Genomic DNA, 27,167 nt, shown 5'->3' with positions numbered 1-27,167 from the left:
CAGGGTCAGACGCAGCCTCCCCGCTCCCCACTGACAGCCCCAGGCAGAGACCGGCCCATCAGGGCCAGGAAGTGGGACCCCGACGCCATCCAGGGGCTGCTCCATGGGGAGCCCGACACGCCCAGCGCTGGGGCAGCTCCTCTAGCGGTTACCGCAGGGACTGGTGCTCGCGGGGCCAGAAGTCAGGGGGTCAATCCTGGGGTGCAGCAGTCGGGTCGGGAGCAATCTGGAAGGCAGGATTTTTGAGGCAGGGGTGTTTGGGGGCAGGGGAGTTTGTGCTGGTGTCTCAGACCCCCAAGAGGAAGCGGTTCCTCCCCTGGATCCAGGCTCCTGGGGATGCAGAGAGATGATGGGTTAGAGGGGCCCGTGTCACCCTGGGTCTCGCACCTGCGGGGAGCAAGGGGCACAGAAGGGGGGGTCACCTCACCTAGGGCACCTCCCTCGGGCGGCTGTAATAGGCCTTGGCCAGGATCGGCCCCAGGACAAGCAGGACTGCGGCGCCCAGCACCAGGCGGGTGATGTTGGCATAGGTGAAATCCGGGCGCCTTGGAGGGGCTGCTGCGGGGGGAAGGGGAGAGTCACTTGGCAGCTTGGACAGGGAAATTGGCAGCTGGCGCTGCCCTGGGAGTGGAGCCCCCAACCCCCGCCATTCGGCAGGTCTGACCCAGCCCTTCTCTGGGGCTTCCCTGGGGCCGGACCCCTCAGGGGAGGCTGTGTCCTGCTGCCCTGGGGGCTGAGCCTCAGTTTCCCCAGTGAACGGGGCGCCTGGGCAGTTGAACTGACCCCTGAGCCACCCGGCCCCCCCGTAGTGCCCCCCTGTCCACTCCCACTGGTACCTCTGCCCCGGCCTATCTGCTGTGCAGTGAGACCATCCCCGGGGTATCTCGGCTGCTGACAAACACAGCCAGGCAGTGCGTGGGGGGAGGCTGGGACATCACCCGCTGCCCCCCACATCCCAATGGTGCCCAGGGCCCAGCCAGATGCAGCAGAACATCTATTGGGGGGTGGGTCGGGGATCCCCTGAGAATCCAGTGGGGGGAGGGCAAGGAGAGGGAATTCTGGGTAATATACACCCCAATTGCCAAGGAGATGTCATGGGGCCTAGGGAAGGGGGTTATAGCCCCAGGCCCCCAGTGTCCAACGACCCACACTCTGCCCCAACCCTGGGATCCCCAACAGCTTCCTGGCAGCAACCTACAGGGCAGGAGGCTTTGGGGGAGCTGGGGGCCTAGCAGTGGGGGAGGGGCAGTGGGGCTGTCTCTCCATCCCCCCATGTCAATGACCTGTGGTATCTGGGCCCCACCCACCAGATTCACTGCCCCCGTCCCAGCCCCTGGGCACTGCGAGCCTGTTTCCAGAGCTAGTACGATGGTGATTCCCCCCCCAGCCCCGGTACCTGGCCCCGCGCTGCCTGGTCGGGTGGGAGTCGGCGCTACTCCAGGCTGGGTCGGGTCGGTTCCCCCTGCAGGAACAGAACCAGCATCTGTCGGGGCAGGGGGAGGGGACGAAACAGTGACTCCTTGATCACCCCACCCCCGACTCCGCATCAATCGTCACTGTCAGTCCCGGGAGGGGGGAGGGGGATTTTAGTGGCTGGGGAGTGGGGACCCTCCCTTCCCTCGCTGAATCAAACCAGGATGCGCAAATTCCAACAGCCCAGATTTGCTCTGAGATCATCAGTGGGGGTTGGGAACCACATGGGATCCATCATTTTGTGTCCAGTTTTTATGTAGACATGATCTTAATCCATCTATCTATCCCTCACCAGACGTGCTCCCATCTGTCCACTACCCTACATCCCCATAGACCCACATTCCCACGGACACGTGGCTGTCTGTTTCCACTACGGCTGCCAACTTTCTAGTCACACAAAACCAAACACCCCTTCCCCGCCCCTTCTCTGAGGCTCCGCCCCTGCTCACTCAATCCCCGCTCCCTCCGTTGTTCGCTCTTCCCCACCCTCACTCACTTTCACTAGGCTGGGGGAGGGGGCTGTAGTGTGGGAAGGGGTCAGGGCTGTGGACTGGGGGTGCAGACTCTGGGGTGGGGCTGGGGATGAGGGGTTTGGGGTGTGGGAGGGGGCTCTGGGCCTGGGCCGAGGGGTTCAGAATGCAGGACGGGGTGCAGGCTCTGGCTGGGGGTGCAGGCTCTGGGATGGGGCCAGGGATGTGGGGTTTGGGGTGGAGGAGGTGGCTCTGGGCTGGGGTGAATCCAATTTTCGGCCCCCAACTACAGAAAGGATGTGGACAAATTGGAGAGAGCCCAGCATAGGGCAACGAAAATGATCAGGGGTCTGGGGCACATGACTTACGAGGAGAGGCTGAGGGAACTGGGCTTGTTTAGTCATCAAAAGAGAAGAGTGAGGGGGGATTTGATAGCAGCCTTCAACTACCTGAAGGGGGGTTCCAAAGAGGATGGAGCTGGGCTGTTTTCAGTGGGGGCAGATGACAGAACAAGGAGCAATGGTCTCAAGTTGCAGTGGGGGAGGTCTAGGTTGGATATTAGGAAACACTATTTCCCTAGGAGGGTGGTGAAGCACTGGAATGGGTTCCCTAGGGAGGTGGTGGAATCTCCTTCCTTAGAGGTTTTTAAGGCCCAGCTTGACAAAGCCCTGGCTGGGATGATGTAGTTGGGGTTGGTCCTGCTTTGAGCAGGGGCTTCGACTAGAACCTCCCGAGGTCTCTTCCAACCCTGATCTTCTATGATTCTATGAAGGGGTTCAGGTCCCGGCAGCGCTTACCAGGGCTCAAGAAAGCGGCCACCCAGTCCCCGTGGCAGCAATGTGGGGTGCGCGTTGCCTTTGCGCCCCAGGCTCCGCTCCCCGCAGCTCCCATTGGTCACAGATCCTGGCCCATGGGAGCTGCAGAGCCGGCACTGGGGTGGGCGCAGCACGTGGAGCTTCGCTGGCCACCCCAGCGCCTAGGGGCCGCAGGGACCCGGGAGCCACTTCCAGGAGCTGCGCAGAGCTAGGGCAGGCGGGGAACCTGCCTTCGCCCTGGGCCCCCGCTGTGCCGCTGACCTGACTTCTAACGGCCTGGTCGGCAGGGCCTACTGGAGCTGCCAGGGTCCTTTTCGACCAGGCGTTCCGGTTGAAAACCGGACACCTGGCAACCCTTGATTCCTGGGAGTTACAGCCAAAACTGCCTAAAATCCAGAGAACCCCTCTGTGCCCGTCTGTCTACGTAACGGGGTCCCCCAGTCTGGGAGCCAGGACTCCTGGGTTCTATCCCTAGCCCCAGTTTAGATCGGGAGGGGGCTGGGAGTCAGAGGTGCTGAGTGCTGCACAGACAGACAAAAGGTGAAGAAGGATAATTATCCCCCATTCTTGCAAGAGGAAATGGGGGCACAGGCAGATTTAGTGACACCCCAAGGTCGCTTGGGGGCAGGGATCCCCCCTCCCTCATCCCCCTAGCTCCAGTGGCTGGGGAACCCCCGAGTGACTCCATCCTCGCTCCCTGGCCAGGCATTCCCTCTGCTGGGCCCAGGGCTCAGGGCAGAGCCTGGCTCTGAGGGTGCCATTGGTCTAGAGACTGGTTGTGGGTCTGGCTGGGTGTGGGGCTGGGAGTGGGGATGCCAAGCCGGACCTCTCACCTGCTACAACAATCCGCACGTAATCACTGAGATCCGACCAGTTGGGTGGCTCCGATCTGGAGCGAGATCGGCAGCTGTAGCTCCCTGAGTCTTCCCGTCTGGCGCTGGGGATGGTGAATTCACCCCCGTCACCATCAGCATCCACTTCCTGGATTCGGATTCCACCTTTATACAGCAATAACCTCCTGGCCTCACACCAGCATTGACAGCGGATGGTGATGGCTCCCCCCGGGGCGATCACCCCTCTGGGGCTGACGGAGATGGAGGGTCCTGGCGGAGGGAGCTCTGCGTTCACACACAAACAGGAGTGAGATGGAGACATACAAACCCCTCCCCGTGTGTCTGTAACCTGCCCTTAGCGCCCAGCCCCAGGGACAACGCTGGGGTAACAGACACCTCACTGCATCCACAGTCTGTTACTCCTGGGGCAATTCTGCGCATTTGCGGACACGCTAGAGTTGCCAATTTTGGTCGGATGTATTCCTGGAGATTTTATCACATGACATAATCTTTAATTAAAGATTAATCTTTAATTCCTGAAACTCTAGGCCAATCGTGGAGGGTTGGCAACCTTAGGACGTGCATAATTTGGTTTTTCCCCACAGAAAATACATTCTGCCCAAGAAGTGCTGCAGTTCTGCCCTTTGCCCACCAGAGGCTGCTGTGGCGCCAGAGCAGCCAACAGCATGAACACAGCCCGCTGATCTGATGCCACAGCGGCACCTGGTGGGCAAAAGGCAGAACTGCAGCACTTCCGGCACAGAATGTATTTTCGAGGGGGGGGGGAATTCTCTGCCTGCCCCGTGCTGCAGAATTCCCCCAGGAGTAGAAGTTCATCACAGCACCTGCCCACAGAGTGGGGCACCCAGGGCTGCTGGGGGGTCACAGACTGGGGCTCAGCATTGAGTCTGGGGACAGGGGAGGGGGCCTGGAGGAACACATGGGGATGGGGGTTGCAGGGACAGGGGCTGATGTGCCTGACTGAATGGGAGAGGCTTGGGGTCAGCCAGGGTCTGCATGGGGGAGGCTTCCCAGCTCCCTAATAACACCCCCCCCCAAAAAAAACCTCCTCCTGTCCACACCCAACACCTTCCAGGTTCACTCCCAGGCTCCTTCCCTCTCCCTCAGCTCCTCCATTACCCCTGACTCCCCCAAGCCTTTGCACTGCTTCTGACAGGAGCAGGAAATACAGCATTTTGCAGAATTTAAAAATTTTTGGTGCAGAATTCCCTCAGGAGTATACAGTTGTCCAGGCTGGTGGGAAGTGAATTCAGTATTGGGATGGTGCCGGCTGGGCAGCCCCTGGGCCCCGACTCCTCTGTGCATCATCAGAGTGGGGGAAGCCTGGGTGAGCATCCCCCTGTGAAAGGACCCCTGCTCTTCAGCTTCCCTTGGGGGCAGAGATCCCCCCTCCCTCAGCTCCAAATCTCCAGTGGCTGTTACTCTCCTTTGGCTGGAGAACCCCCAGTGACTCCATCCCCACTCCCCGGAACGGCATCCACTCTACTGGGCCCAGGGCTCAGGGCAGAGCCTGGCTCTGAGGGTGCCATTGGTCCAGAGACTCCTTGTGGGTCTGGCTGGGTGTGGGGCTGGGAGTGGGGATGCCAAGCCGGACCTCTCACCTGCTACAACAATCCGCACGGAATCACTGGGATCCGACCAGTTGGGTGGCTCCGATCTGGAGCGAGATCGGCAGCTGTAGCTCCCTGAGTCTTCCCGTCTGGCGCTGGGGATGGTGAATTCACCCCCGTCACCATCAGCATCCACCTCCTGGATTCGGATTCCATCTTTATACAGCAATAACCTTCTGGCCTCGCACCAGCACTGACAGCGGATGGTGATGGCTCGCCCCGGGGCAATCACCCCGCTGGGGCTGACGGAGATGGAGGGTCCGGGCGGAGGGAGCTCTACGTTCACACACAAACAGGAGTGAGATGAAGACATATAAACCCCTCCCCGTGTGTCTGTAACCTGCTCTTAGCACCCAGCCCCAGGGACAGCGCCAGGGGTAACAGACACCTCACTGCATCCACAGTCTGTTACTCCTGGGGAAATTCTGTGCATTTGCGGACACGCTAGGGTTGCCAATTTTGGTCAGATGTATTCCTGGAGATTTTATCACATGACATAATCTTTAATTAAAGATTAATCTTTAATTCCTGAAACTCTAGGCCAATCGTGGAGGGTTGGCAACCTTAGGACGTGCATAATTTTGTTTTTTCCCCACAGAAAATACATTCTGCCCAAGAAGTGCTGCAGTTCTGCCCTTTGCCCACCAGAGGCCGCTGTGGCGCCAGAGCAGCCAGCAGCATGAACACAGCCCGCTGATCTGATGCCACAGCGGCACCTGGTGGGCAAAAGGCAGAACTGCAGCACTTCTGGGGCAGAATGTATTTTCGAGGGGGGGCGGGGGGAATTCTCTGCCTGCCCCGTGCTGCAGAATTCCTCCAGGAGTAGAAGTTCATCACAGCACCTGCCCACAGAGTGGGGCTCAGCATTGAGTCTGGGGACAGGGGAGGGGGCCTGGAGGAACACATGGGGATGGGGGAGGACCCATGGGGATGGGTGTTGCAGGGACAGGGGCTGATGTGCCTGACTGAATGGGAGAGGCTTTGGGTCAGCCAGGGTCTGCATGGGGGAGGCTTCCCAGCTCCCTAATAACACCCCCCCCCAAAAAAAAAAACATTCTCCCGCCCACACCCAACACCTTCCAGGTTCACTCCTAGACTCCTTCTCTCTCCCTCAGCTCCTCCATTACCCCTGACCCCCAAAATACAGCATTTTGCAGAATTTTAAATTTTTTGGTGCAGAATTCCCTCAGGAGTATACAGTTGTCCAGGCTGATGGGAAGTTAATTCAGTATTGGGATGGTGCCGGCTGGGCAGCCCCTGGGCCCCGACTCCTCTGTGCATCATCAGAGTGGGGGCAGCCTGGGTGAAAATCCCCCTGTGAAAGGACCCCTGCTCTTCAGCTTCCCCTGGGGGGCAGAGATCCCCCCTCCCTCAGCTCCAAATCTCCAGCGGCTGTTACTCTCCTTTGGCTGGAGAACCCCCAGTGACTCCATCCCCACTCCCCGGAACGGCATCCACTCTACTGGGCCCAGGGCAGAACCTGACTCTGAGCGTTCCACCAGGGCAAGACCCCCTGACAGTCCGGCTGGGTGTGGGGCTGGGAGTGGGTACATGGAGCTGGGCCCCTCACCTGCTACTACGAGCTCCACGGCGTCACTGGGCTCTGACCAGATGGGCGGGTCCGATGTGGTGCTATATTGGCAGCTGTAGCTCCCGGCGTCTCTCCGGCTCACACTGTGGATGGGAAACTCAGCCATGTCCCCTGTGGGGTCCGTCACATGCCGTGTGTCCGGGTCTCCAGCTTTACTCAGAAGGAACCTCGCTCCTGGACACCGACACTCACACCGGACGGTCACAGCTCCCCCCAGGGTGACCCGCCCACTGGGGTGCAGGGAGATGGAGGGTTTGGGGTAGCTGTGCTCTGCAGGCAGGAGGAGACAGGCCGTGAGACACAGACCCCGGCACTGTCACTGTGCCCCGTCCCCACAGCCTGTTCCCAGTGACGCGGCCGATAGAGGGGCCTGCAGGGAGAGAGTCTCCTGGATGCTTTTCTCCTGAATGCAAGACCGAGAGAGCTAGGCTAGCGACACAAGAGCAGGGCAACGGCGCGGATCCATCTGCAAGGAGCCCGTGGAGGGGTGGCTGGGGCAGGGCAAGGAGAGGCCGAGGAGACCTAGAGGCCAATTGAGTTTTATCTCCATCAGCTGGGGAAGCAGAAATCAGTTCAGTGGGGAATAATCACAAGTGAATCAGAGTTCGCTGGTGTGATAAATGAAGCGGGGGTGGGAAGCTCCCTTTTATGGACACTCAGCCAGCCAGGTAGCTATAAAATACCTCTTAGTAGCTGTTCTCTACTTGCTTTACCTGTAAAGGGTAAAAAAGTCTCATTGCATGCATAGATAACAGGAAGTGAGTGGGCACCTGGCCAAAAGAGCCAATGGGAAGGCTGGAGCTTTTTAAAACTGAGGAAAAAAACTTCCCCTTTGTCTGTCTGCGGTTGTTCTCCAGAGAGAGGGGGAAAGGCAGCAACTCTGCTGTAAGAAGCTTTGGGCCAGATATGAAAAATCATCTGAATCATACCTAGAAACTAGGCCTTTGAAACCCCCAGATATGTAAGTAGATCAGGAAATGTCTAGGAAGACGCTATTTTTATCTCTTTTTATATCTTTATGGCATGTGGATTCCTCTGGGCTAACCCCAAATGCTTTTGTTTTTGCTTGTAACCTTTAAGATGGACCTCAAGAAAGCTATTCTGGGTGCTTAATCCTTGGAATTACTCTTTTAAAATCTAGCAATAACCTGAGTTCCCAGATGTATTTTCTTTCTTTTTAAATAAAATTTACCATTTTTAAGAACAGGATTGGATTTTTGTCTCCTAAGAGGTAGAGCATGTTGTTTAATTAGCTGGTGGCAACATCTGATTTCCTTTGTTTTTCTTTCTCAGCTCATCCCCCAGACGGGGGGGTGAAAGGGCTTGAGGGTACCCCACAGGGAGGAATTCCCAAGTGTGCCTTTCTGGGTTCTCAAAGGGTTGTTGTTGTTTTTTCACTTGGGTGGTGGCAGCATCTATCCATCCAAGGTCAGAGAGAAGCTGTGACCTTGGGAGTTGAATACCAGCCTGGAGTGGCCAGTATTAATTTTTAGAATCCTTGAGGGCCCCATCTTCTGCACTCAAAGTCACTGCCCCTGAGAACAGCCTCCATCCCTCCCCCAGAGCAACCACTGGGGGAAACTGCCCCATAATCTGTGACTCAATAGATTGCCCCCGGCACTGGTACCTGGTCTTGCGCTGCCCGGGTGGGTGGGATTCGGCACCGCTCCAGCCTGGGTCGGGTCGGTTCCCTCTGCAGGAATAGAACCAGCATCCATTGGGGTGGGGGAAAGGGCTGAAATGGTGACTCAGCAATCGTCCCACCCCGCAATTCAGCATCGATCGTCAGGGTCATTCTGGGTGGGGGGATGGAGATTTTTGTGGCTGGGGCTGGGGCCGTCTGGGCAGCCCCTGGGCCCCGACTCCTCTGTGCATCCCCAGAGCAGGGGCAGCCCAGGGGAGCATCCCCTGGCAAAACCCCCCTGCTCTGCAGCTCCCCCTGGGGGCAGGGATCCCCCCTCCCTCAGCCTTGAATCTCCAGTGGCTACTTCCCGGCCGGATGTCCCCAACTCTGGGCCCGGGGCTCAGGGCAGAGCCTGGCTCTAAGCGTCCCATAAAGTCCGAGCCCCCGAGGGTCCATCTGGGGGTGGGGCTGGGAGTGGGGACGCCGAGCCGAGCCCCTCACCTGCTACCACCAGCTGCACGGGGTCGCTGGGCTGCAAGGAGACGAAGGGGTCTGATCGGGGCCGGTAGCTGCAGCTGTAGCTCCCTCCGTGCTGCCGGCCCACGGTGGGGATGCGGAACTCGGACCCGTCCCCGGCAGGGTCCATGTGTCGCTGCGGGTTGCCCCCCCGTGGCCATTTATGGGCCCAGCTGCCCCAAGAGGAAGCCTCCGGCTGTCCCGTTAGCAGTGGGTTTATGTCTGAGGCGGAGGCTTCTCTCCCCTCCCAAATCTGTCAGTGGGGGGGAGTCATTGCCCCTGAGAACAGCCTCCATCCCTCTCCCTGGGCAACCACTGGGGGAAACTGCCCCATAATCTGTGACTCAATAGATTCCCCCCCACCCCCACGGTACCTGGTCCTGGGCTGCCCGGGTGTGTGGGAGCCGGCGCCTCTCCAGGCTGGGACGGGTCGGTTCCCCCTGCGGGAATAGAACCAGTGTTCATCGGGGTAGGGGCTGAAACAGCGACTCAGCGATCGCCCCACCCCCCACGACTCGGCATCGATTGTCGCTGTCATTCCAGGGGGGGATTTTCGTGGCTGGGGGCCAGTGCCGGCTCGGCAGCCCCCGGGCCCTGACTCCTCCATGAGTCGCCAGAGCTGGGGCAGCCAAGGGAGCATCCCCCTGGGACAGGCCCCTGCTCTGCAGCTCCCCCTGGGGGCAGGGCCGTGTTCCCCTCATTTTTTACATCCATGTGTGGAATGAATTTTGTTATGTGCACAGAGAGGTGACGTGTGACGGGGGTGGGGCCGAGGGGTTCAGAGTGTGGGAAGGGGCTCAATGCTGAGGGAGGGGGTTGTGGGGTGGGTGGGTGAGGGCTCCATCTGGGGGTGCAGGCTCTGGGGTGGGGCTGGGGATGAAGGGTTTGGGATGCAGGCTGCCTCAGGGCTGCGGCGGGGAGAGAGGACTACCCCCAGCCCTCTCTCGCTGCTGCAGCCCGGGGCCGGTGGAGAGGTGCCTCTCCCTGGCTGTGGCAGCTTAGAGGGAACTTAAGGGCAGGGATCTCCCCTCCCTTAGTCCCAAATCTCCAGAGGCTGCTGCTCCCCCTGGCTGGGGAACCCCCCCAGTGACTCCGTCCCCTCTCCCCGGCCGGGCGTCCCCTCTGCTGGGACCAGGGCTCAGGGCAGAGCCCTTCAGAGTCCAGCTGGGTGTGGGGCTAGGAGCAGGGATGCCAAGCCGGGACTCTCACCTGCTATCACCAGCTGCAAGGGGTCACTGGGCTGCGAGGAGACAAAGGGCTCTGATCGGGGCCGGTAGCTGCAGCTGTAGCTCCCTCCGTGCTGCCGGCCCACGGTGGGGATGAGGAACTCGGCCCCGTCCCCAGCAGGGTCCATCTGTCGCTGCAGGTTCAGGTCTCCAGCCTTGTGCAGGAAGAACCTCACGTCCCGGCGCTGCCCCTGACACCGGATGGTGGCGTCTGCCCCTGGGGCGGTGACCGAAGTGAAGCTCAGCGAGATGGAGGGTCTGGGTAAGCTCGGATCTGCACACAGGAGAAAGGCTGTGAGAGCCAGACCCGGGTACCCACCCAGCCCTGCCTCCCTGGCCTACCCCAGCCCTGGGCACATCCAGGGGCCCCCGGGCAGAGATTCTCTCCCAGATCCCAGAGTTCCCCCCACCCAGAATCCCGGCCCTGCGAGCTGGGCTCCCAGTCCCACAGACACTGAGCCACAGCTCCCTAGTTCTTGGGATCCTCATATGCCTGTGTGTGGCCCCTGCCTCATTCACTGCGTCCGGCCTGCCCTGGACACAGAGTGACTGAGCTGTTCTCTGGGGCAGCGCACGGCTGGAGAGCAGCAGCTGAGCTGACCCCGAGCAAGGCAGGGGCGATGCTGGGGGCGGAGGGCAGCACCGGGAGGGGTCAGCAGGTGTAGCGCAGTCTCCGGTGGCCGACGGCGCTTGCCCACAATCGGTGGGTTTAGGCTGCAGTCTGGGGAGCTCCTGGATTCCCCGCGGCTGCTGAGCTCTCACGTAGCAGCGTCCATGAGCAGCGCTTTCCCCCTGCTGCAGTGGGCTAGGAGACGCTGTCCCATCCTGGCGGCAATGACCTGCCCTTGGGTCACGCCGCCGGCGCCCATTGGCCAGACCACGCTGTGATAGAGCTGGGCAGGAAGCCATCAGCCCTTCGCAGACTCCACCTGGCACAGACGCTGCAGCGCGGCTCCTCCCCAGCACAGCCTGCCGCGGGGGCACCACGCCCGGCCCCCGCTCCCTGCATCGGCTTCCCGCAGACGCCCTGATCTCCGAGGTGCCCGAGGGCTGAGCCCAGCGTATTCCCGGCTCCGGCTGCAGGGTGCTGCGAGTGCCGGGTGCGTGGGCCCGGGCTGGCCACTCGAGGACAAGCCGCCCAGGGCGCCGGGTGCACACACGAGCGGCTAGTCCTGCTCGGACACGGCTCCATTGCTATTTTCAGCTCCATCAAAGCTAGCCCGGGTGCCGCACACTGGTCCCCAGCTGCAGGGCAGACACCCGACAACAGCCCACAGCTCTGGGGTGAACCCGGGGTGACGGCTCCCTGCCTCCGGCCCGGCCACCATCAGGGTCAGGCTCGTCTGGGCAGGGGACAGAACTTCCTCTGGGGCCGGGCCCAGGCTGCAGAACGAGCTCCCCCAGCAGCCAAGGGCCCCCCAAACCTCCCCACCTCCGGCTCCAAGGCCAGGCGCCCTCCCCCGGCCGGCCTGCTCCGTTATCGACCCTGGGCAGCACAGCCATTGACCCCCCCAAACCACCCCAGACCAGACCCTCCGCGATGGGCACAGACCTCCCCCGGGGAGAGGATGAGAGAGAACGACCCGACCGTGACAGACAGGGCCACGTTGCTTAATGCTCGACTGGCAGGTGCCCTGACACCGCGGTGACCAGGGCAGCATCAGACCATGTGCAGGGTAGAAGGCTGCTCCCCCCTGGCTGGGACCCCCCCCAGTGACTCCGTCCCTGCTCCCCGGCCGGACGTCCCCGCTGCTGGGCCCAGGGCTCAGGGCAGAGCCTGGCTTTGAGTGGCCCATCGGTGCGAGCCCCCCCGGGGATCTAGCTGGGTGTGGGGCAGGAGATGCCGGGCTGGGCCCCTCACCTACTACAATGATCTGCACAGGGTCGCTGGGCTCTGAGTAGGCAGCTGGGTCTGTTCTGTTGCTATAACGACAGGTGTAGCTGCCACCGTGTTCCCGTCTGGCGCTGGCGATGGGAAATTCAGCCTCAGAGCCAGCAGGGTCTGTGTAATTCAGATAGTTCCCATCTCCAGCCTTGTAGAGTTGGATCCTCATGCCCAGGTGCTGATGCCAACACCAGATGGTGACATTTCCCCCCATGGGGATCACCCCACCGGGGCTGACGGAGATGGAGGGTTTGGGGTAGGACCCCTCTGGATTCACAAACAAACAGGCAGTAAGTGGGGGTGACACAAACCGCGTCCGGGGTGAGACACAGGAAGCAGAAAGGTAGGGGTACCATATTCAAACGTTTAAAAAAGAGGACACTCCACGGGGCCCCGCCCCCGCCCCGCCCCTTCCCCGCCCCCATTCCAACCCTTTCCCCAAAGTCCCTGCCCCAACTCTGTCCCCTCCTCTGAGCACCCTGCATTCCCCCTCCCGCTCTGATCTTGGTTGGAGGTTGCTAAGTGCTTCCCTGCTCCCCACTCGCCCTGCAGCCCCTGCACCCCCCCGCCCCTGCAGCCTCTGCAGCCCCCCGCCTGCCCTGCCCCTGCACCCCCCTGCCCCTGCAGCCTCTATGCCCCTGCCTGCCCTGCTCCTCCTCGCCCTGCAGCCTCTATGCCCCTGTGCCTGCCCTGCTCCCCCGCTGACCCGGCAGAGGGAGAGCTGCGGGCTCCACATGGACCCAAACACTGCTCTGCGGGGGAGGAGGGAGCTGGGGAGGGGGAGGGACTCTGGCTGCTAGAGGCCCCAGTGGCTGCGAGCGGCTTTCAATCAGGCCAGCCGTCCAATCAGCCGCGCCGCACTCTGCATGAGGGGAAGGGGGAAATCCCGGACATTTCTACTTTATTAGAAATCCCCCCCCCCCCCCCCCGGACGGCCATTTAAAGCTGAAAAAGCCGGACATGTCCGGGGAAACCCGGACGGATGGTAACCCTAAGAAAGAAGATTTCCAGTCTCTGATTCCTTTAGTTCTCCAGGGTGAATTCAGCCCTGCCCCCACTGCCGTCAGGGGTGACTCTGGATTGACCCCAGGGGGCTGAGATCAGAACCCGGCCCTGCCCCCACTGCCGTCAGGGGTGACTCTGGATTGACCCCAGCGGGCTGAGATCAGAACCCGGCCCTGCCCCCACTGCCGTCAGGGGTGACTCCGGATTGACCCCAGGGGGCTGAGATCAGAACCCGGCCCTGCCCCCACTGCAGTCAGGGGTGACTCCGGATTGACCCCAGGGGGCTGAGATCAGAACCGGGCCCTGCCCCCACTGCCGTCAGGGGTGACTCCGGATTGACCCCGGGGGCTGAGATCAGAATCACCCTCCTTCTGTTTTTCTAACATTGTAGCCGAGCTGCAGCTCTGTTGTAGTTGGGCTGAACGTGGATTATTCTTTAAAATAGTCTAAAAAACCACATTTACTCCAATTGTCCGGCAATGTGCTGTATGCACAGAAGGCACGGCTTTGAGTGCAGGTGAATTCTCCCTGTGTGGTGCTGTGACAGAAAACCGCTTAGCCAACCCTCTGTCACGCCAGCTCCAATTCAGGGAGGTGAACTGGAGCTGGGTAGATGACCTGGCCCTGATTGGGAAAGCTGGAACAGCTGCTGCCTCATCAGGCTGGGGCTGGATAAAAGCCCCGGGGGAAGGAAGCTAGGGGGAGCTGGACAGGCTGTGAGCCGCACTAGAGGAAACGCAGTGAGGGGAAGCAGAGACTATGTGTATGGTGGAAAGGTGGTGGGAACCCAACCTGTAAATAAAAGCACCAGGGGAACACTGCACCAAGGTCTCTGTGTGACTTTCTCAGCCCAGTGGGGGCAGGAGACAGGAGGGCCCTGCAGGGACCCCGTTACAGGTGCCCATCCCTGTAATGAGTGGGGCTAGGTCTCAGTCCCCACCTCTGTGTGTGGAAGGGAGCAGAGGTCTGACAGGATCATCCCTTTGGGGGATCTGTGCCACCCACCCATCTCCCTCGTCCTGGAAATTCCCCCAGCTGCCCTATTCCCCACAGATACTCACCTCCCGACACCCAGCTCCGCCCGGCCAGCCAGCAGCCTGGAAAGGAGACGGGTCATTAGGAACCAGATCCCAGAGCAACTGGATCCTACACCCTGGTCTCAGATTCCGCCCCCCCCCCCCCCCGATAGGCACACGCCCTGGCTGTCTCCGATACTCACCAAGGAGGAGGAGGATGAGAGCAGATGCCATGACGGGGCAGTGGGGGCCCCTCAGAGCTGCCACCAACACCCCAGTGCTGAGCTCCACCGAGTCTGAAGCCTGAGTGTGAGCAGAATGAGGAACTGCGCCGGGGACTGCAACCCCAGGAAGCCCGTGATGCGCTCGGCCCCTTTCTTCCCATCAGATGGTTTCTCTTCAATCTCCAGCCCAAATGTACCGTGGTCAGAGCAAAACCAGCTCCCTGCAACGCCCAGCAAACCACTTCCCCTCCTGCAGCTGCCTGGTCCCCTCCACCCCCCCGCCATCACGTCCCAGCCCCACATGGGAGCTGCCCAGTCTGGGGACTAGCTAGGAATGGGGCAATCTCAGGAGATGTCAAGAGATTCCCAGGCTGCCCTGACCTTTTCCAACAGGCCCGTCTAGCCTCCCTGGAGCAGCAGCTCAGAGCAGAGGAGGGATCCCCACTCACACACAGAGCCACCCGCGGAGAGACCCTCTCCCATGGAGTGGGGCAGAGGTTCCTTCCTGACCAGGCTGGGCCCAGCACCCACCCTGGAGCATGAGGATGGAGGGACCTGGCCAACCTCCCTCTCAGGTAGTGTCGCTGCAGATGCTGTTCTTAGCACAGTGGTGTGAGACAGACAGGACAGAGGGGTGGAGGGGTTGTGGTTTCCGGCCCCCGTAATGGGACGGGGGACGGATAAATTTAGATTCTGAATTGCTTAAGCAGCAACCGAAAAATCCATGAAAAGGGGATGTGTGTCCAGAGCCGGCGCTCGCTTGCTGTTTCTGCTACTGCCTGTGAAACTCTGCGTAAACCTGATTCCCCAGCAGCGACCCTATAATATAACCTGGCTCTGGGAGGGGACTGGGGTGTAGTGGTTAGAGCAGGAGGGTCCCCCTGCCCATCCCCAGAGCAATCCCGTCTCCCCCAGGTGTGACACACACTTCTGGTGCAGAGACGGGGGGGCTGTGAGGTGCCCGGGGGCGGAGGGGGGTGTTTATGGATCTGTGTTTATTACAAATCTGGAGATTAACAGGATGCAAAATAATATAAAATCTGTCTCGATGCGTCCTCTCCCCCTCCCGGTGCTGAGTCCTCCTAGCCCCCCACACGTGGGTCTTGGTGGGGCAGGGGGACAGCAGCTTGATGGCACAAGGCTGCAGCGGGGGGGGAGGGTCCCCCCTTAATCTTCCCTAGAAGCAGAGTTCTCTGGGGCTGGCGCTGCAGGGGGGTGAGTCTGTTGCCCCCTATGGGCTGATGCCCCATGGCTGTGGGGGGCTCTCACTGTGGGGTCCCCAGCGCACATTGATCACAGCGTACACACTGGGCTGGGTGGGGGCAGGGGATGGGCCCCCCCGCTTGGCCTGCAGCACCTGGTCGTCCAGCTCACCGTAGGTGAATCCCTGGGGCTGGACGGGGGGGGGGAAGAGAGAGAGAGTGTGTGTGTGTGTGTGCACGCACCAACCCCCCCCAACACACAGAGCAGGGCCCATCCCCTGCAGCAGGGGGTGACAGGGAAACACACACACCCTGCAATCCCAGCTGGCGATCCCATAAGCCCATCCCCATCCCAGCAGCCCATCCCCCACCCCAAACCACTGAGTGTGCCAGGAAAGGCGGGGTGGGGGGGGACTGTGAGGGGACAGCTGGGGCCCATGCAGGTCAAGGTTGGGGTCAGGCCCCATGGGGGAACAGGGGACACTTACCAGGGTCTGCGGCTGTTTCCCTTCGTCGATGGAGGTGTCTGCGGAACAGAGACACCCGCTGAGCTGCACCCCCGGCCGGCCCAGAGCAGAACCCCACACCCAGCTCCGACCCCTCTGTCCATCCAGGGGGGTCAGAGCCTGGCACAGCCACCCCTCCCCCGCCCCACAGCATGGGCCAGGGTCATTAGCCCCATGTTACAGAGAGAAAAACTGAGGCACAGAGACGGCGGCAGAGTCTAGGGGTTTTTGGCAGGGCGGGAGGGGCGTTTGGAGTCAGGACTCCTGGGTTCTCTCCCCGGCTCTGGAGGGTAGTTCAGTCTAGTGGTTAGAGCAGGGGGCTGGGAGCCAGGAGTGGATGGGGATTCCCCACAGGTCATTGGCTGGGAAGGTCTGATGGAGAAGTGAAGGGGGGACACACAAAGCCCAAGGCCTGGGAGGGAGAATGGGGGGCCCCACAGAGGGAGTCTCTGAACTAGAGGGGGAGGGGAGGGTGGCCCCCAGGGAGTTGGTGTGGAGGGAGGCAAGAAGCTCAGCTGACACCAGCTACCTCTGGGACCCTCTCCGTAGTCCCACCCAGCAGCAGCCCCATGCTAAAAGAGAAAATCCGGTTCTCTAGCCTGGAGCGACTCTCAGCCAGCATAAAACAGGAGGTTTATTGAGCATTTGAACACAGCACAGGAAACTCTCAGGGCCTCAGGCCTGGCCTCCCTCAGCACAGCACATCCCAGTCTCTCTGCATCCAGGTGGGCTCTGCCTGCTCCCCCTCTCCAGTCCCGAGCCCCCCTGCTTCCCAGCTGGGCATCTGAGATCACCTCCCCCAAGCCCCACCTCTGTCCATTGTCTTCTCTCCAGGGAAACCAGGTCGCCTGGGTCTCCTCTCCTCTCTTCTGTCCTCTGGCCCCCTCTGGCTGGAACCGGCTGGTCAGGTCACCGGGGTCCTCTCTTTACAGTCCATTGTCCTCCCCCTGGCCAGAACCGGCTGCAACTCCTGAGGTGGGCCTCCGGGTCACCCGGTCACCAGTCGCTGGGGTCTCCATCCTCCAGGCCATTGGCTGGGGTCCCAAGTTCCCTCTCTGGTCCTCTGCAACAACAAACTCCCTCTCCCCTCACCTCGTTAAACCAGCAACACCCAGGGACACTGAGTCCCACCCCCTCCGCATGCAAACCATTGGAAAAACAAGGAAAAAACAAGAAAATGCCCCACTTCGTCACGGGGGGTGCAGCCGGGGGAGGAGCGATGGCGTCGGAGTCCCTCTCTCTGGCCACTCTGCTCAGGACATCTCCGCGGAGCAGAGTCCAGATGGCCCGGGGGGCCCTTGAGACAGGAGTTTGCAGCCACGACGGTGAAGCAAGTCTCTTTCTTTAAGGCCCCAAAGGGTGGTGGGTGTCACTGCCCGTCCCCGCAATATTTTATCCACCAAAGAGGCCTCGTTTCCAACACCCCAATTTTGGGTCACGGATTTCTGCTCCCCCACTTCTCCCGTGTCCCAGGTGGGCCCCAGCCCAGCCCGTGGGTTCTGTCCGGTGGCCGGTCGGGTTGGAATAATCCCGTCTTTCTGTCTCGCCAACTTCCCCCCAACGTTCATTCGTCCAGGTTCTCGTGATGCTGCCTGAACTTCTCACTCACCTTCGTCGGCTGAACCCACCACGAGGGGCCATTTGGAGGCTCCGTTATCACAGCCACCCCCTCAGTGGGGAGATTTGGGGGGCAGGGGAGAAGGAAGCTCTGGGGGGTTGTACAATAGAAATACAGGGCGGGGGATGTGTATGGAGAAAGGGGGGGAGAAAAGGGGCTGGGGGGGCCCGCTGCAGAGAGAGGAGGGGGACAGACACCTGGGGGGCAGTCATTATTCCAGCACCAGGATCAGACGCAGCATCCCCGCTCTCCACTGACAACCCTGGGCAGAAATTGGCGTGACTGGGCCAGCGAGTGGGACCCCGACGCCCTCCAGCGGCTGCTCCGAGGCGAGCTCGATGTGCCCAGCGCAGGGGCAGCTCCTCTAGCCGGTGCCCGCGGGGCCAGAAGTCCGGGGTTCAATCCTGGGGTGCAGCAGTTGGCTCAGGAGCAGTCTGGGGGCGGGGGAGTTTGTGCCGGCATCTTGGACCCCCAAGGGGAAGCAGCTCATCCCTGGGGAGATTCTCTTCTCCGCACGGCCAGAACTAGGCTCCTGGGGGTGCAGAGAGACGTTGTTTAAACGGCCCATGTCACCCAGAGCTCAGCCCCTGAGGGGAGCAAGGGACACAAACAGGGGGTCACCTCACCTAGAGTGTCCCCCTTGGGCGGCTGTAATAGGCCTCAGCCAGGATCAGCCCCAGGACAAGCAGGACCACGGCGCCCAGCACCAGGCGGGGGATGTTGGCGTGCGTGAAATCTGGGTGCCCTGGGGGGGCAGCTGTGGGGGGAAGGGGAGAGTTACTCAGTTTCTTGGATGGGGAGATCAGGAGCTGGTGCTGCCCCGGGAGCATTCAGTACGGCCATCCCAGCCCCCTCTGGGAATCTCCCAGGTGCCACGGCTCTAGAGCATCCCCTATTGCCAGGGGGGTGCCATGGGGGCCTAGGGAGGGGGGGGTTGCCCCAGCCCCCCTGCCCCACCCCTGGGATCCCCCCACAGCTTCCAGGCAGTGAGCTGCAGGGCAGGAGGCATCCAGGGAGCTGGGAGCCTGGCAATGGGGGAGGGGCAGTGGGGCTGTCTCGCCATCCGTCCCAAGTCAAAGACTCCATCTCCGTGGTGTCTGGGCCCCACCCACCTGGATTTTCTGACCTGTCCCCCCCATCCAGCTCCAGCCCCTGGGCACCACGAGCCTGTTTCCAGGGCTGGTTCAATGGTAATTTCCTCCCCAGCCCCGGTACCTGGTCCTGCTAGGGTTGCCAACTCTGACTGAAGCTATTCTGGGGGGGGGCGGGGAATTCCCAACATGACATAATCTCTGTTCCTTAAATATCCTATTACAATCTCCCAGATTGCTTTCAATAGGCACCGGGAGATCAACGCCGAGTCTGGGAGACTCCAGGCTAATCCTGGAGGGTTGGCAACCCTAGGCCCCGTGCTGCCCAGGCGTGTGGGAGCCGGCGCCGCGCCAGGCTGGGTCAAGTCAGTTCCCCCTGCAGGAATAGAACCAGCGCCCATGGGGGTGGGGGGAGGGGCTGAAATAGTGACTCAGCGATCGCCCCACCCCCATCCCACAACTCAGCATTGAGCCTCGCTGTCATTCCGGGGGGGGCGGGGCTTTAGTGACTGGGGAGCGGGGACCCCCCCTTCCCCGCAGGTCTGGGTGCGGCTGTCCCTATTTCGGAGGAGGAACGTCCCAGTGTCTATAGAGCTACAGGGGAGCTTGTCTGCCAAACGGGGCTGAATCAAACCAGGGGGGGATAATACCGACAGCCCAGACTCGCTCTGAGATCACCAGTGGGGGTTGGGAACCACACGGGATTCGTCATTTCAGGTCCAGTTTTCATGTAGACAAGCACTCCTCTGTGCGTCCCCAGAGCGGGGGCAGCCGGGGAGAATCCCCCTTGGAAAGGACCCTGCTCTGCAGCTCCCCCTGGGGGCAGGGATCCCCCCTCCCTCTGCCCCTAACCTCCAATGGCTGTTGTTCTCTCCTGGCTGAGGAACCCCCCAATGACTCCATCCCTGCTCCTCAGGCGGGCGTCCCCTCTGCTGGGCCCAGGGTTCAGGGCAGAGTCTGGCTCTGAGTGTCCCATAAGTGCGGAGCCCCCCCCGAGGGTCTGGCTGGGTGTGGGGCTGGGAGCAGGGATGCTGAGCCGGGCCCCTCACCTGTTACTACCAGCTCCACGGGGTCGCTGGGCTCCGACCAGACGGGTGGGTCCCACTTGGTGCTATATTGGCAGCTGTAGCTCCCTGCATCTCTCTGGCTCACGTTGCGGATGGAAAACTCAACCACGTCCCCAGCGGAATCCGTCGCGCGCCATACACCTACGGCTCCAGCTTTATACAGAAGGACCCTCGCTCCCGGACACCGACACTCACACCGGACGGTCACAGCTCCCCCCAGGGCGACCCCCACACTGGGGCGCAGGGAGATGTTGGGTTTGGGGTAGCTGAGCTCTGCTGGCAGGAGGAGACAGGCCGTGAGACACAGACCCCGGCACGGTCACTGCGCCCCGGCCCCACAGCCCGGCCCCAGTGACGAGGCCGAAACAGGGGCCGGCAGGGAGAGTCTCCTGGATGCTTTTCCCCTGAATCCAAGACCGAGAGATCTGGGCTAGCGACACAAGAGACACGGGCCCCCCACCCCTCAGCAGGGCAACACGCGGATCCATCTACCAGGAGCCCGTGGAGGGGTGGCTGGGGCAGGGCAAGGAAAGGCCGAGGGGACCTAGAGGCCAATTGTGTTTTATCTCCATCAGCTGGGGAAGGAGAAATCAGTTCAGTGGGGAATGATCACAAGTGAATCAGAGTTCGCTGGTGTAGCAGGAACTGCTGGGTAGGGTCACACTGGGAACTATTACTGAGCTCTCCTGAACAGTAACTACCATTGGCTGAATTAAACCCACTTCATGGGCAACAATTTACATTCATGGAGCACCAGGATCTGGAGTTAGAACGTCCAAGGCACTAGGGCAGAACTCCACCGCTCTACGGTCCCTTCGCCGCTTCTCTGGTTTCAGCCTCGGCACGCCCCGAGTTCGGAGGACAATGTTTTAGGAGGCTTTGTTATATCTTGATTGAACCATCTTCTTGTGATGTCATTGTTTGTTGTTCTGAGTTCCAGCTCAATTAACTACAGCTATTCCTCCATGCCACAGGTCGGCTTCTCGACTGAACAACCATCGTTCCGCTGCTTTCTGGCGTACGCACAATCCCTTCCCTCTCTGGCAATTTCTCTCTTCCTGTCGTTGCACCTGAAGGTGCTGGGCGGACGTTTTGTCCGTACTATTTGCTTTACTTTCACTACAGCTCACTTCCTCATTTCTTCAGCCCGTTTCTCTTTGCTCACAGCTGGTTTCTGTCACGTTTCATTTGTGCTTTACTTCTCTTGCGGTTTTCTAACAATTGCTTAGGTACTTAGAGACTCTTTTTCCTTCCTGTTTCACTGCCCGGTTCTTCCTTTAACTTTCCCCCTCATGCCTCTGTCTTTCCTCTGTCTGCTTCCTCCTGTTCCTGCCATCTCTGTCCCTTCTCAACGGGACTTTCTCCCTGTCAGCTCCCTGCCTGGCACCCTTCGATGACACAGCTCGGCCACCGGGTCCCTTTTCCACTGGCTCCCGCTCGCTGGGTCCCTGCATTTCTGGTGCTGGTTGTTACCTCGCTGGCTGCTGGTGTCTCTCTCCCGGCGCTGGGCAGCCTCCCTCCAAACTCTACCAGACATTTCCGCCGGAAGCGCTCTGGGGTGCAGGGCGGGGGGCATGGGGGGGAGGGGGTAGCTGCTGGCTGCTGTCCCCTGCTGTTTTCTTTCTCCTCCCAGAAAAAAATACCATCCCGGGCTCGAGCTCCCCCCACTTCCGCTGCCCGGGAATCCTTGGGGGTCTCCCCACAGCTGTTGTTTCCAGGCTGCTTCTGAGCAGTGACTTTGTGCAGCTCCCACTGCTCTTTAACCCGACAGCCCCCAGCCCAGGTGGGCATCACACAGCCAGCCCTGGAATGCAGTCACAGGCTGGGGGATGATGCCGGCTCTGCAGGCCCTGGGCCCCAGCTCCTGTTCATACCCAGAGCCAGGGCAGCCGGGGGAGCATCCCTCTGGGAAAGCCCTTTCTCTGCAGCTCCCCCTGGGAGAAGGGATCCACCCTCCCTCTGCCCCGAAACTCCAGCAGCTGGGAACCCCCCAGTGACCTTGTCCCTAGTCCTGGGCCAGGCGTCCTCTGTGCTGGGCCCAGAGCTCAGGGCAAAGCCTGGCTCTGAGCATCCCAGAGACCCCTGTGAGTCGGGCTGGGAGTGGGGCTGGGAGTGGGGACATCGTGTGATGCTCCAGGCTGGGGATGATGAATTCACCCCCGTCCCCAGCAGCATCCAGCTCCCGGATTTGGATTCCACCTTTATACAGAAATAACCTCCTGGCCTCGCACCGACACTGACAACGGATGGTGACGGCTCCCCCCGGGGTGATCACCCCGCTGGGGCTGACCGAGATGGAGGGTCTGGGCGCAGGGAGCTCTGCGTTCACACACAAACAGGCGTGAGTTGGGGAGACACAAACCCCTACCCGTGTGTCTGTAACCTGCCCTTAGTGCCCAGCCCCAGGGACAGCGCCAGGGGTAACAGACACCTCACTGCATCTACAGGGAACCTGTGGGCCGGGTTCTGATCTTAGCCCCTGGGGTCAATCCGGAGTCACCCCTGACTGCACTGGGGACAGGGCTGGGTTCTGATCTCAACCCCCTGGAGTAAATATTAAGAGGTTAAAATGAGTTCTGGGTGAAGGTTCAGGGTTCAGCTCCTGTTTTCCCCTCCCCCTCCATCCTTAATACTAAAGTTTACCCAGCCACACAGACACTCACGTGCAAATACCCCACTGTGCCTGGCCAGCCAGCAACCTGGAGAGGAGACGGCTTGTTAGTAGGGTGAAAAATCGGGACAGGGGTGAGGGGTAATAGGAGCCTATATAAGAAAAAGACCCCAAAATCAGTACTGTCCCTATAAAATCGGGACATCTGATCACCCTAGCTTGTTAGTGACCAGATCCCAGAGCAACTGGATCCTACACCCTGGGCTCTGATCACCCCCTCCCCCCAAGGGCACACGCCCTGGTCTCAGACCCCCGCCCCCCCATGGACACATGCCCTGGCTGTCTCCAGTACTCACCAAAGAAGAAGATCATGAGAGCAGATACCATGATGAGAGCAGCAAGGGGCCCCTCAGAGCTACCACTAACGCCCCAGAGTCCAGCTCCACCGAGCCCCAAATGAGAAACTCAGCTAGTGGCTCCAGCTACAGGAAGTCGTCTCTTCCTTCGTCTCTCACGAGTTGTCTCTAATCTGCAGGTGAAATCTAGTGCGGTGAAAGTAAGCAGAGATCCCTTCAAAACCCAGGACACCCAGGGACCGTCAGCCTGGCCAAGCACCATGCAGCTCACAGCTTGTCTGTGTCTCTATGGAGAGGGGGGACAGGTCACCCTCAACATACCCTGCAGCCTTGTGCATTGGGCTGGGAACCAGGCGACCACGGGGTCTGGTCTTCAATCTTCCACTGACCACGATTTCCATGAAAATTCCATCCCCTTTTCATTCTGGGTTCAAGCCCGGCTGGTGACCCATGTAGGTAAAATTAATATGTGATCATGCAATTAAAGGCTGGTGTCATAATGGACCTGCATAAGGGGGCAGAATTAAGGGTGTTTGGGAAACTGTAACTGCAGCATTTCCTGGTGCTGGAGGGTTTGACTCTGCAGCCCCCTCTCAGCCTGAAAACCTGCCCACCTGTGACACGAGCCGTGGCACTGTGTGAGGAGCGGGCGTGATGGGGGACACCTGGGTTTGCTGCGGCATAGCTGAGCAGTGATGATGGGTTTACACTGTAACGCCTGGTTCTAAGGGGCTTTTCTCAGCGTGTGAATTAAATCAACCAGGTTCAAAAGAAAACGTGAGGAAGAGAAATTCCATCCCAGGCCCCCAATGAGTCACCAGCCGGGAGAGACACAGGGACCTTCTAATGCCCCCGCAGAGACCCTGCCCCCGAGCTGGAGGAGATACTGTCAGTGGTTATGTGGCCAGGCCCCTAGAGAGGGATGTGACACAGGCTTTGTTTATACAGCCATTGGCTAGAGGGCAGCAGAAAGCTGGGGGTCAGGGGGCTCCATTCCCAGATCTGGGAGTGGAGTGGGGTCTAGTGGTTAGAGCAGGGGGCTGGGAACCAGGACCCGGGTGTGATGGTGGCGCCATCACCCATCCGTTCTCACGCAGCACTGGGTAACGCCGGGGTCACCGTGACTGGAGGGCAGCATTAAATGTGCTTCAGCAGCCTGACCAAATGGTCCCAAAGGCCTTCTTAAATGCTGAAGCCCCCCTGCTCACCAGCCACCCCCCAACCACTCGGGAGCCTTCCCCCCATAGCTGTTCTCAGCCCCAAGGAGCGAGGAGGGGGGAAGAACAGCAGATTCGTGGCGTAGCAGAGTCACACCCCCCCAGCCTCCCCCATGGTCTATCCCCCTTCAAATCCCCCCCCAGCTTGCCCCCCTCACACCTTCCCAACACCTTAGCCCCTCCCTCCTCACTCTCCTCACATCCCCCCATCCTCTCCCCTGTTTCCCCTCAAATGCCCATCCCCCACCCTCAGTTAATATGGCCGCCACCTCCCAGTGTCCCCAGTGGGCTTGGTGCCAGGCTGCTCTCCGGGAAATAGGAGGGGCAGAGTGGGGGGCAGGGGAATATGGGGGGTGGGAGAACATAGGGGGAACATTGGGGCCAAGGCAATGGCAGATTAGCCACTGGGCCAACGGAGTCCTCACCCCAGTTCCCTGGCAGGAGCAATGGGGGGGGCTGCAGAGGAAGGGGGAGGGCCCCCCACTTGCTCTGGCCTAGGGCCCCACAAAACCCTTGTCCGCCTCTGGACCAGGGGGCTGAGGTTGAGGGGGCAGGAGCTGAGCGAGGGCAGGGCAATGGTGGGGGGACAATGGAAGCTGCCCCCAGTGGTTGAGGGGGCCTGGTTCTCCCCCACCATGAGCATTTCAGGGTGAATCTGCCCCATGGCCATGGGTGGTTGGGGGTCATCGCCTGCCCCTCACTCCCCCCTCCAGCCGGCCAGAGGTGCCCCAGCTCTGACGGAGTTTTGGGGGGAAATGAAATCCCCCCCAATCCATGAACCCCGACTCTGTGAGAGGGGAACCCCTCACCCCATGCACCCATCCTGTCTTCCCTCCATCCCCCACCCCTCCCATCTCCCTTCCATCCCCCGCCCCACCCATCCCCCCTCCAACCCCCGCCCCTCCCGTCTCCCTTCCGTCCCCCACCCCTCCCGTCTCCCCTACATCTCCCATCCCCCACTCTGTCCCATCTCCTCTCAAACCTCTGTCCCCCACCCCCATCCCATGTACCCTCCGACCGCCTGTCTCGGACTCACAGGCCACAGGCTCTCTTGGCTCGGTACGGCCCCTGGGAGACCCCCCTTCGGTGTGACACCCCCCCCCCAAGGGTCGCACTCGCTCTCCGGGGTTAGACCCTCTGGCCCTGCCACCTCCTGGGGCCGCACCTCTGAGCCTCCAGCCCACCTTGCTTCCTCCGGGAGCCCCCTCGGGGTCCCCTTGCAATGGCCCACCAGGGCCACCACCCCCAGAGGGAGCGATGCCCCCGATCTCCAGCCTGCAGGGACTCTCAGCCAGCGTAAAACAGGAGGTTTATTGTATGGCTGAACCCAGCCCAGGCAGTTCTCAGGGGCCTGGGGCCTGGCCAGTCTCAGCACCGTCCAGCTGGGTCTGTCCCAGTCCAGGTGGGCTCCGGCTGCTCTTTGTCCCCAGCCCAGAGCGAGCTGCTTCCACCCAATCGTCCGATATCACCTCCCCACAGCCCCTCCTCCACCCTGTGTCTTCGGTCCCAGGCAAAACCACCACCAGGGCCGTCTCTTCTCAGCCCTTTGTCCTCCCACTGGCCAGAACCAGCCGGCTCCCAACATAGGCTGGGCCTCCGGGTCATCACTTGCTCCGTTCCACCATGTCCAGGCGTTGTCCAGCGTCCAGGCTGCTAGGCGAGGTCACACCTGGCCCTCTGCACCAGCAAACCCCCTCTCCCACCACCTTGTTATACATGCAGCACACAGGGGAAACTGAGGCACTCACAGTGCTCATACAAAGCACCAAGAGAATTCTCCACTTCGTCACATGGAGGGGCCTGGCCAACCTCCTTCTCAGGTAACGTCCGCTGCAGGATCTATTCTTAGCCAAATGGCGTGGGACAGAGACGGGGACGGGGGGGATGGGAGGGGTTGTTCTTTCCGGCCCCTGTGAGGGGGGGACGTAGGGGTAAATTTAGATCCTAAGTTCTTAAAGGAGCAGCCGATAAAACCGCGAAAGGGGAAGTCTGCCCAGAGCCAGTGCTCGCTTGCAGTTTCTGATACTGCAGTGAAACTCTGCGTAAAGCTGATGTCCTGGCTGCTACCCTTTAATACACCCTGGCTCTCTGAGAGGGGAGTGGGGTCTAGTGGTTAAAGCAGGGGGCCCCCGTGCCTCCCCCCCTCCCCGAGCGATCCCATCTCCCCCAGGTGTTACACACATTCCTGGCGTAGGGACAGGTGGGCTGTGGGGTGCCAGGCAGGGCAGTTTGTGATTCTGTGTTAATTACAGATCTGGAGAGGGGAGGGGCTGGGTCACCCTCCCAATTGCACAGATGGGGAAACTGAGGCACTGAGCGAGGGGACCTGGTCAAAGTCCAGATCTGGGAATAGAACCCAGGAGTCCTGAGACCCAGCCCGGTACTTGATCCACTAAGGCAGTGGTTTTCAAACTTTTTTTCTGGTGATCCTGGGGTACGGGAGGGGGCTCAGGGCTGGGGCAGAGGGTTGGGGTGTGGGAGTGAGGGCTGTGGGGTGGAGCCGGGAATGAGAGGTTTACGGTCTGGGAGGGGTCTCTGGGCTGAGGGTGCAGGCTCTGGGCTGGGGCTGGGGGCTTTGGGGTGCAGGAGGAGGGGCTGGGGGTCTCAGGGTTGGGGCAAGGAGCTGGGTTGCGGGAGGGGGTCAGGGCTCTGGGCTGGGGGTGAAGGTTCTGGGGTGGGGCCAGGGATGAGGGGGTTGGGGTGCAAGAAGGGGCTCCAGGTTTGGGGGTGCCTCAGGGCTGGGGCACGGGCTTACCTCTGGCAGCTCCCAGTCAGCGGTGCAGCCGGGATGCAGAAGCAGGCTTCCCAGGTATCCTGGCACCGCGGACCGCACTGCAGCCAGGAAGCAGCCAGCAGGTGTGGATCCTAGGCGGAGGCGCGCAAGCGGCTCATCGTGGCTCTCGCCCACAGGCACCCCCCCAGCTCCTATTGGCCAGTTCCCAGCCAATGGGAGTGTGGAGCTGATGCTCGGGGAGGGGGCAGTGCACTGAGTCCCGTGGCCCCCCTGCCTAGGAGCCGGACCTGCTGCTGGGTAGGGACTAGTAGTTTTATTAGTAGTGCTGAGCATCCCTGGGCGCTGAGCAAGGCGACCCGGTGCCTGGAGTACTGGGTCACGACCCAAACTTTGAAAATCACTGCACTAGGGCACAGGACCAATTTGATTGACACGCAGAGCAGGGCCCAGCCCCTC

At 60.8% G+C, this 27,167-nt stretch overlaps 1 protein-coding gene across 1 annotated transcript in view; it reads right to left on the bottom strand.

Moving 5' to 3' along the window:
• Positions 1–427: 427 nt before the first annotated feature.
• Positions 428–27,167, bottom strand: part of LOC135893078 (immunoglobulin superfamily member 1-like) — a 65,223-nt gene continuing 38,483 nt past the window's right edge. Inside the window, 9 exon segments of the mRNA XM_065420864.1 lie at positions 428–558; positions 3,592–3,876; positions 5,214–5,498; positions 6,703–7,083; positions 8,939–9,089; positions 9,328–9,393; positions 10,173–10,453; positions 12,041–12,331; positions 19,776–20,066. Of these exon segments, the coding sequence (XP_065276936.1) occupies positions 428–558; positions 3,592–3,876; positions 5,214–5,498; positions 6,703–7,083; positions 8,939–9,089; positions 9,328–9,393; positions 10,173–10,453; positions 12,041–12,331; positions 19,776–20,066 (2,162 nt within the window).

Source organism: Emys orbicularis, chromosome 21 (assembly GCF_028017835.1).
Source record: "Emys orbicularis isolate rEmyOrb1 chromosome 21, rEmyOrb1.hap1, whole genome shotgun sequence".
NCBI lineage: Eukaryota > Metazoa > Chordata > Testudines > Emydidae > Emys > Emys orbicularis.
The sequence above is the reverse complement of the archived record's forward strand: the minus strand, read 5'-3'. Positions and strand labels throughout refer to the sequence as shown.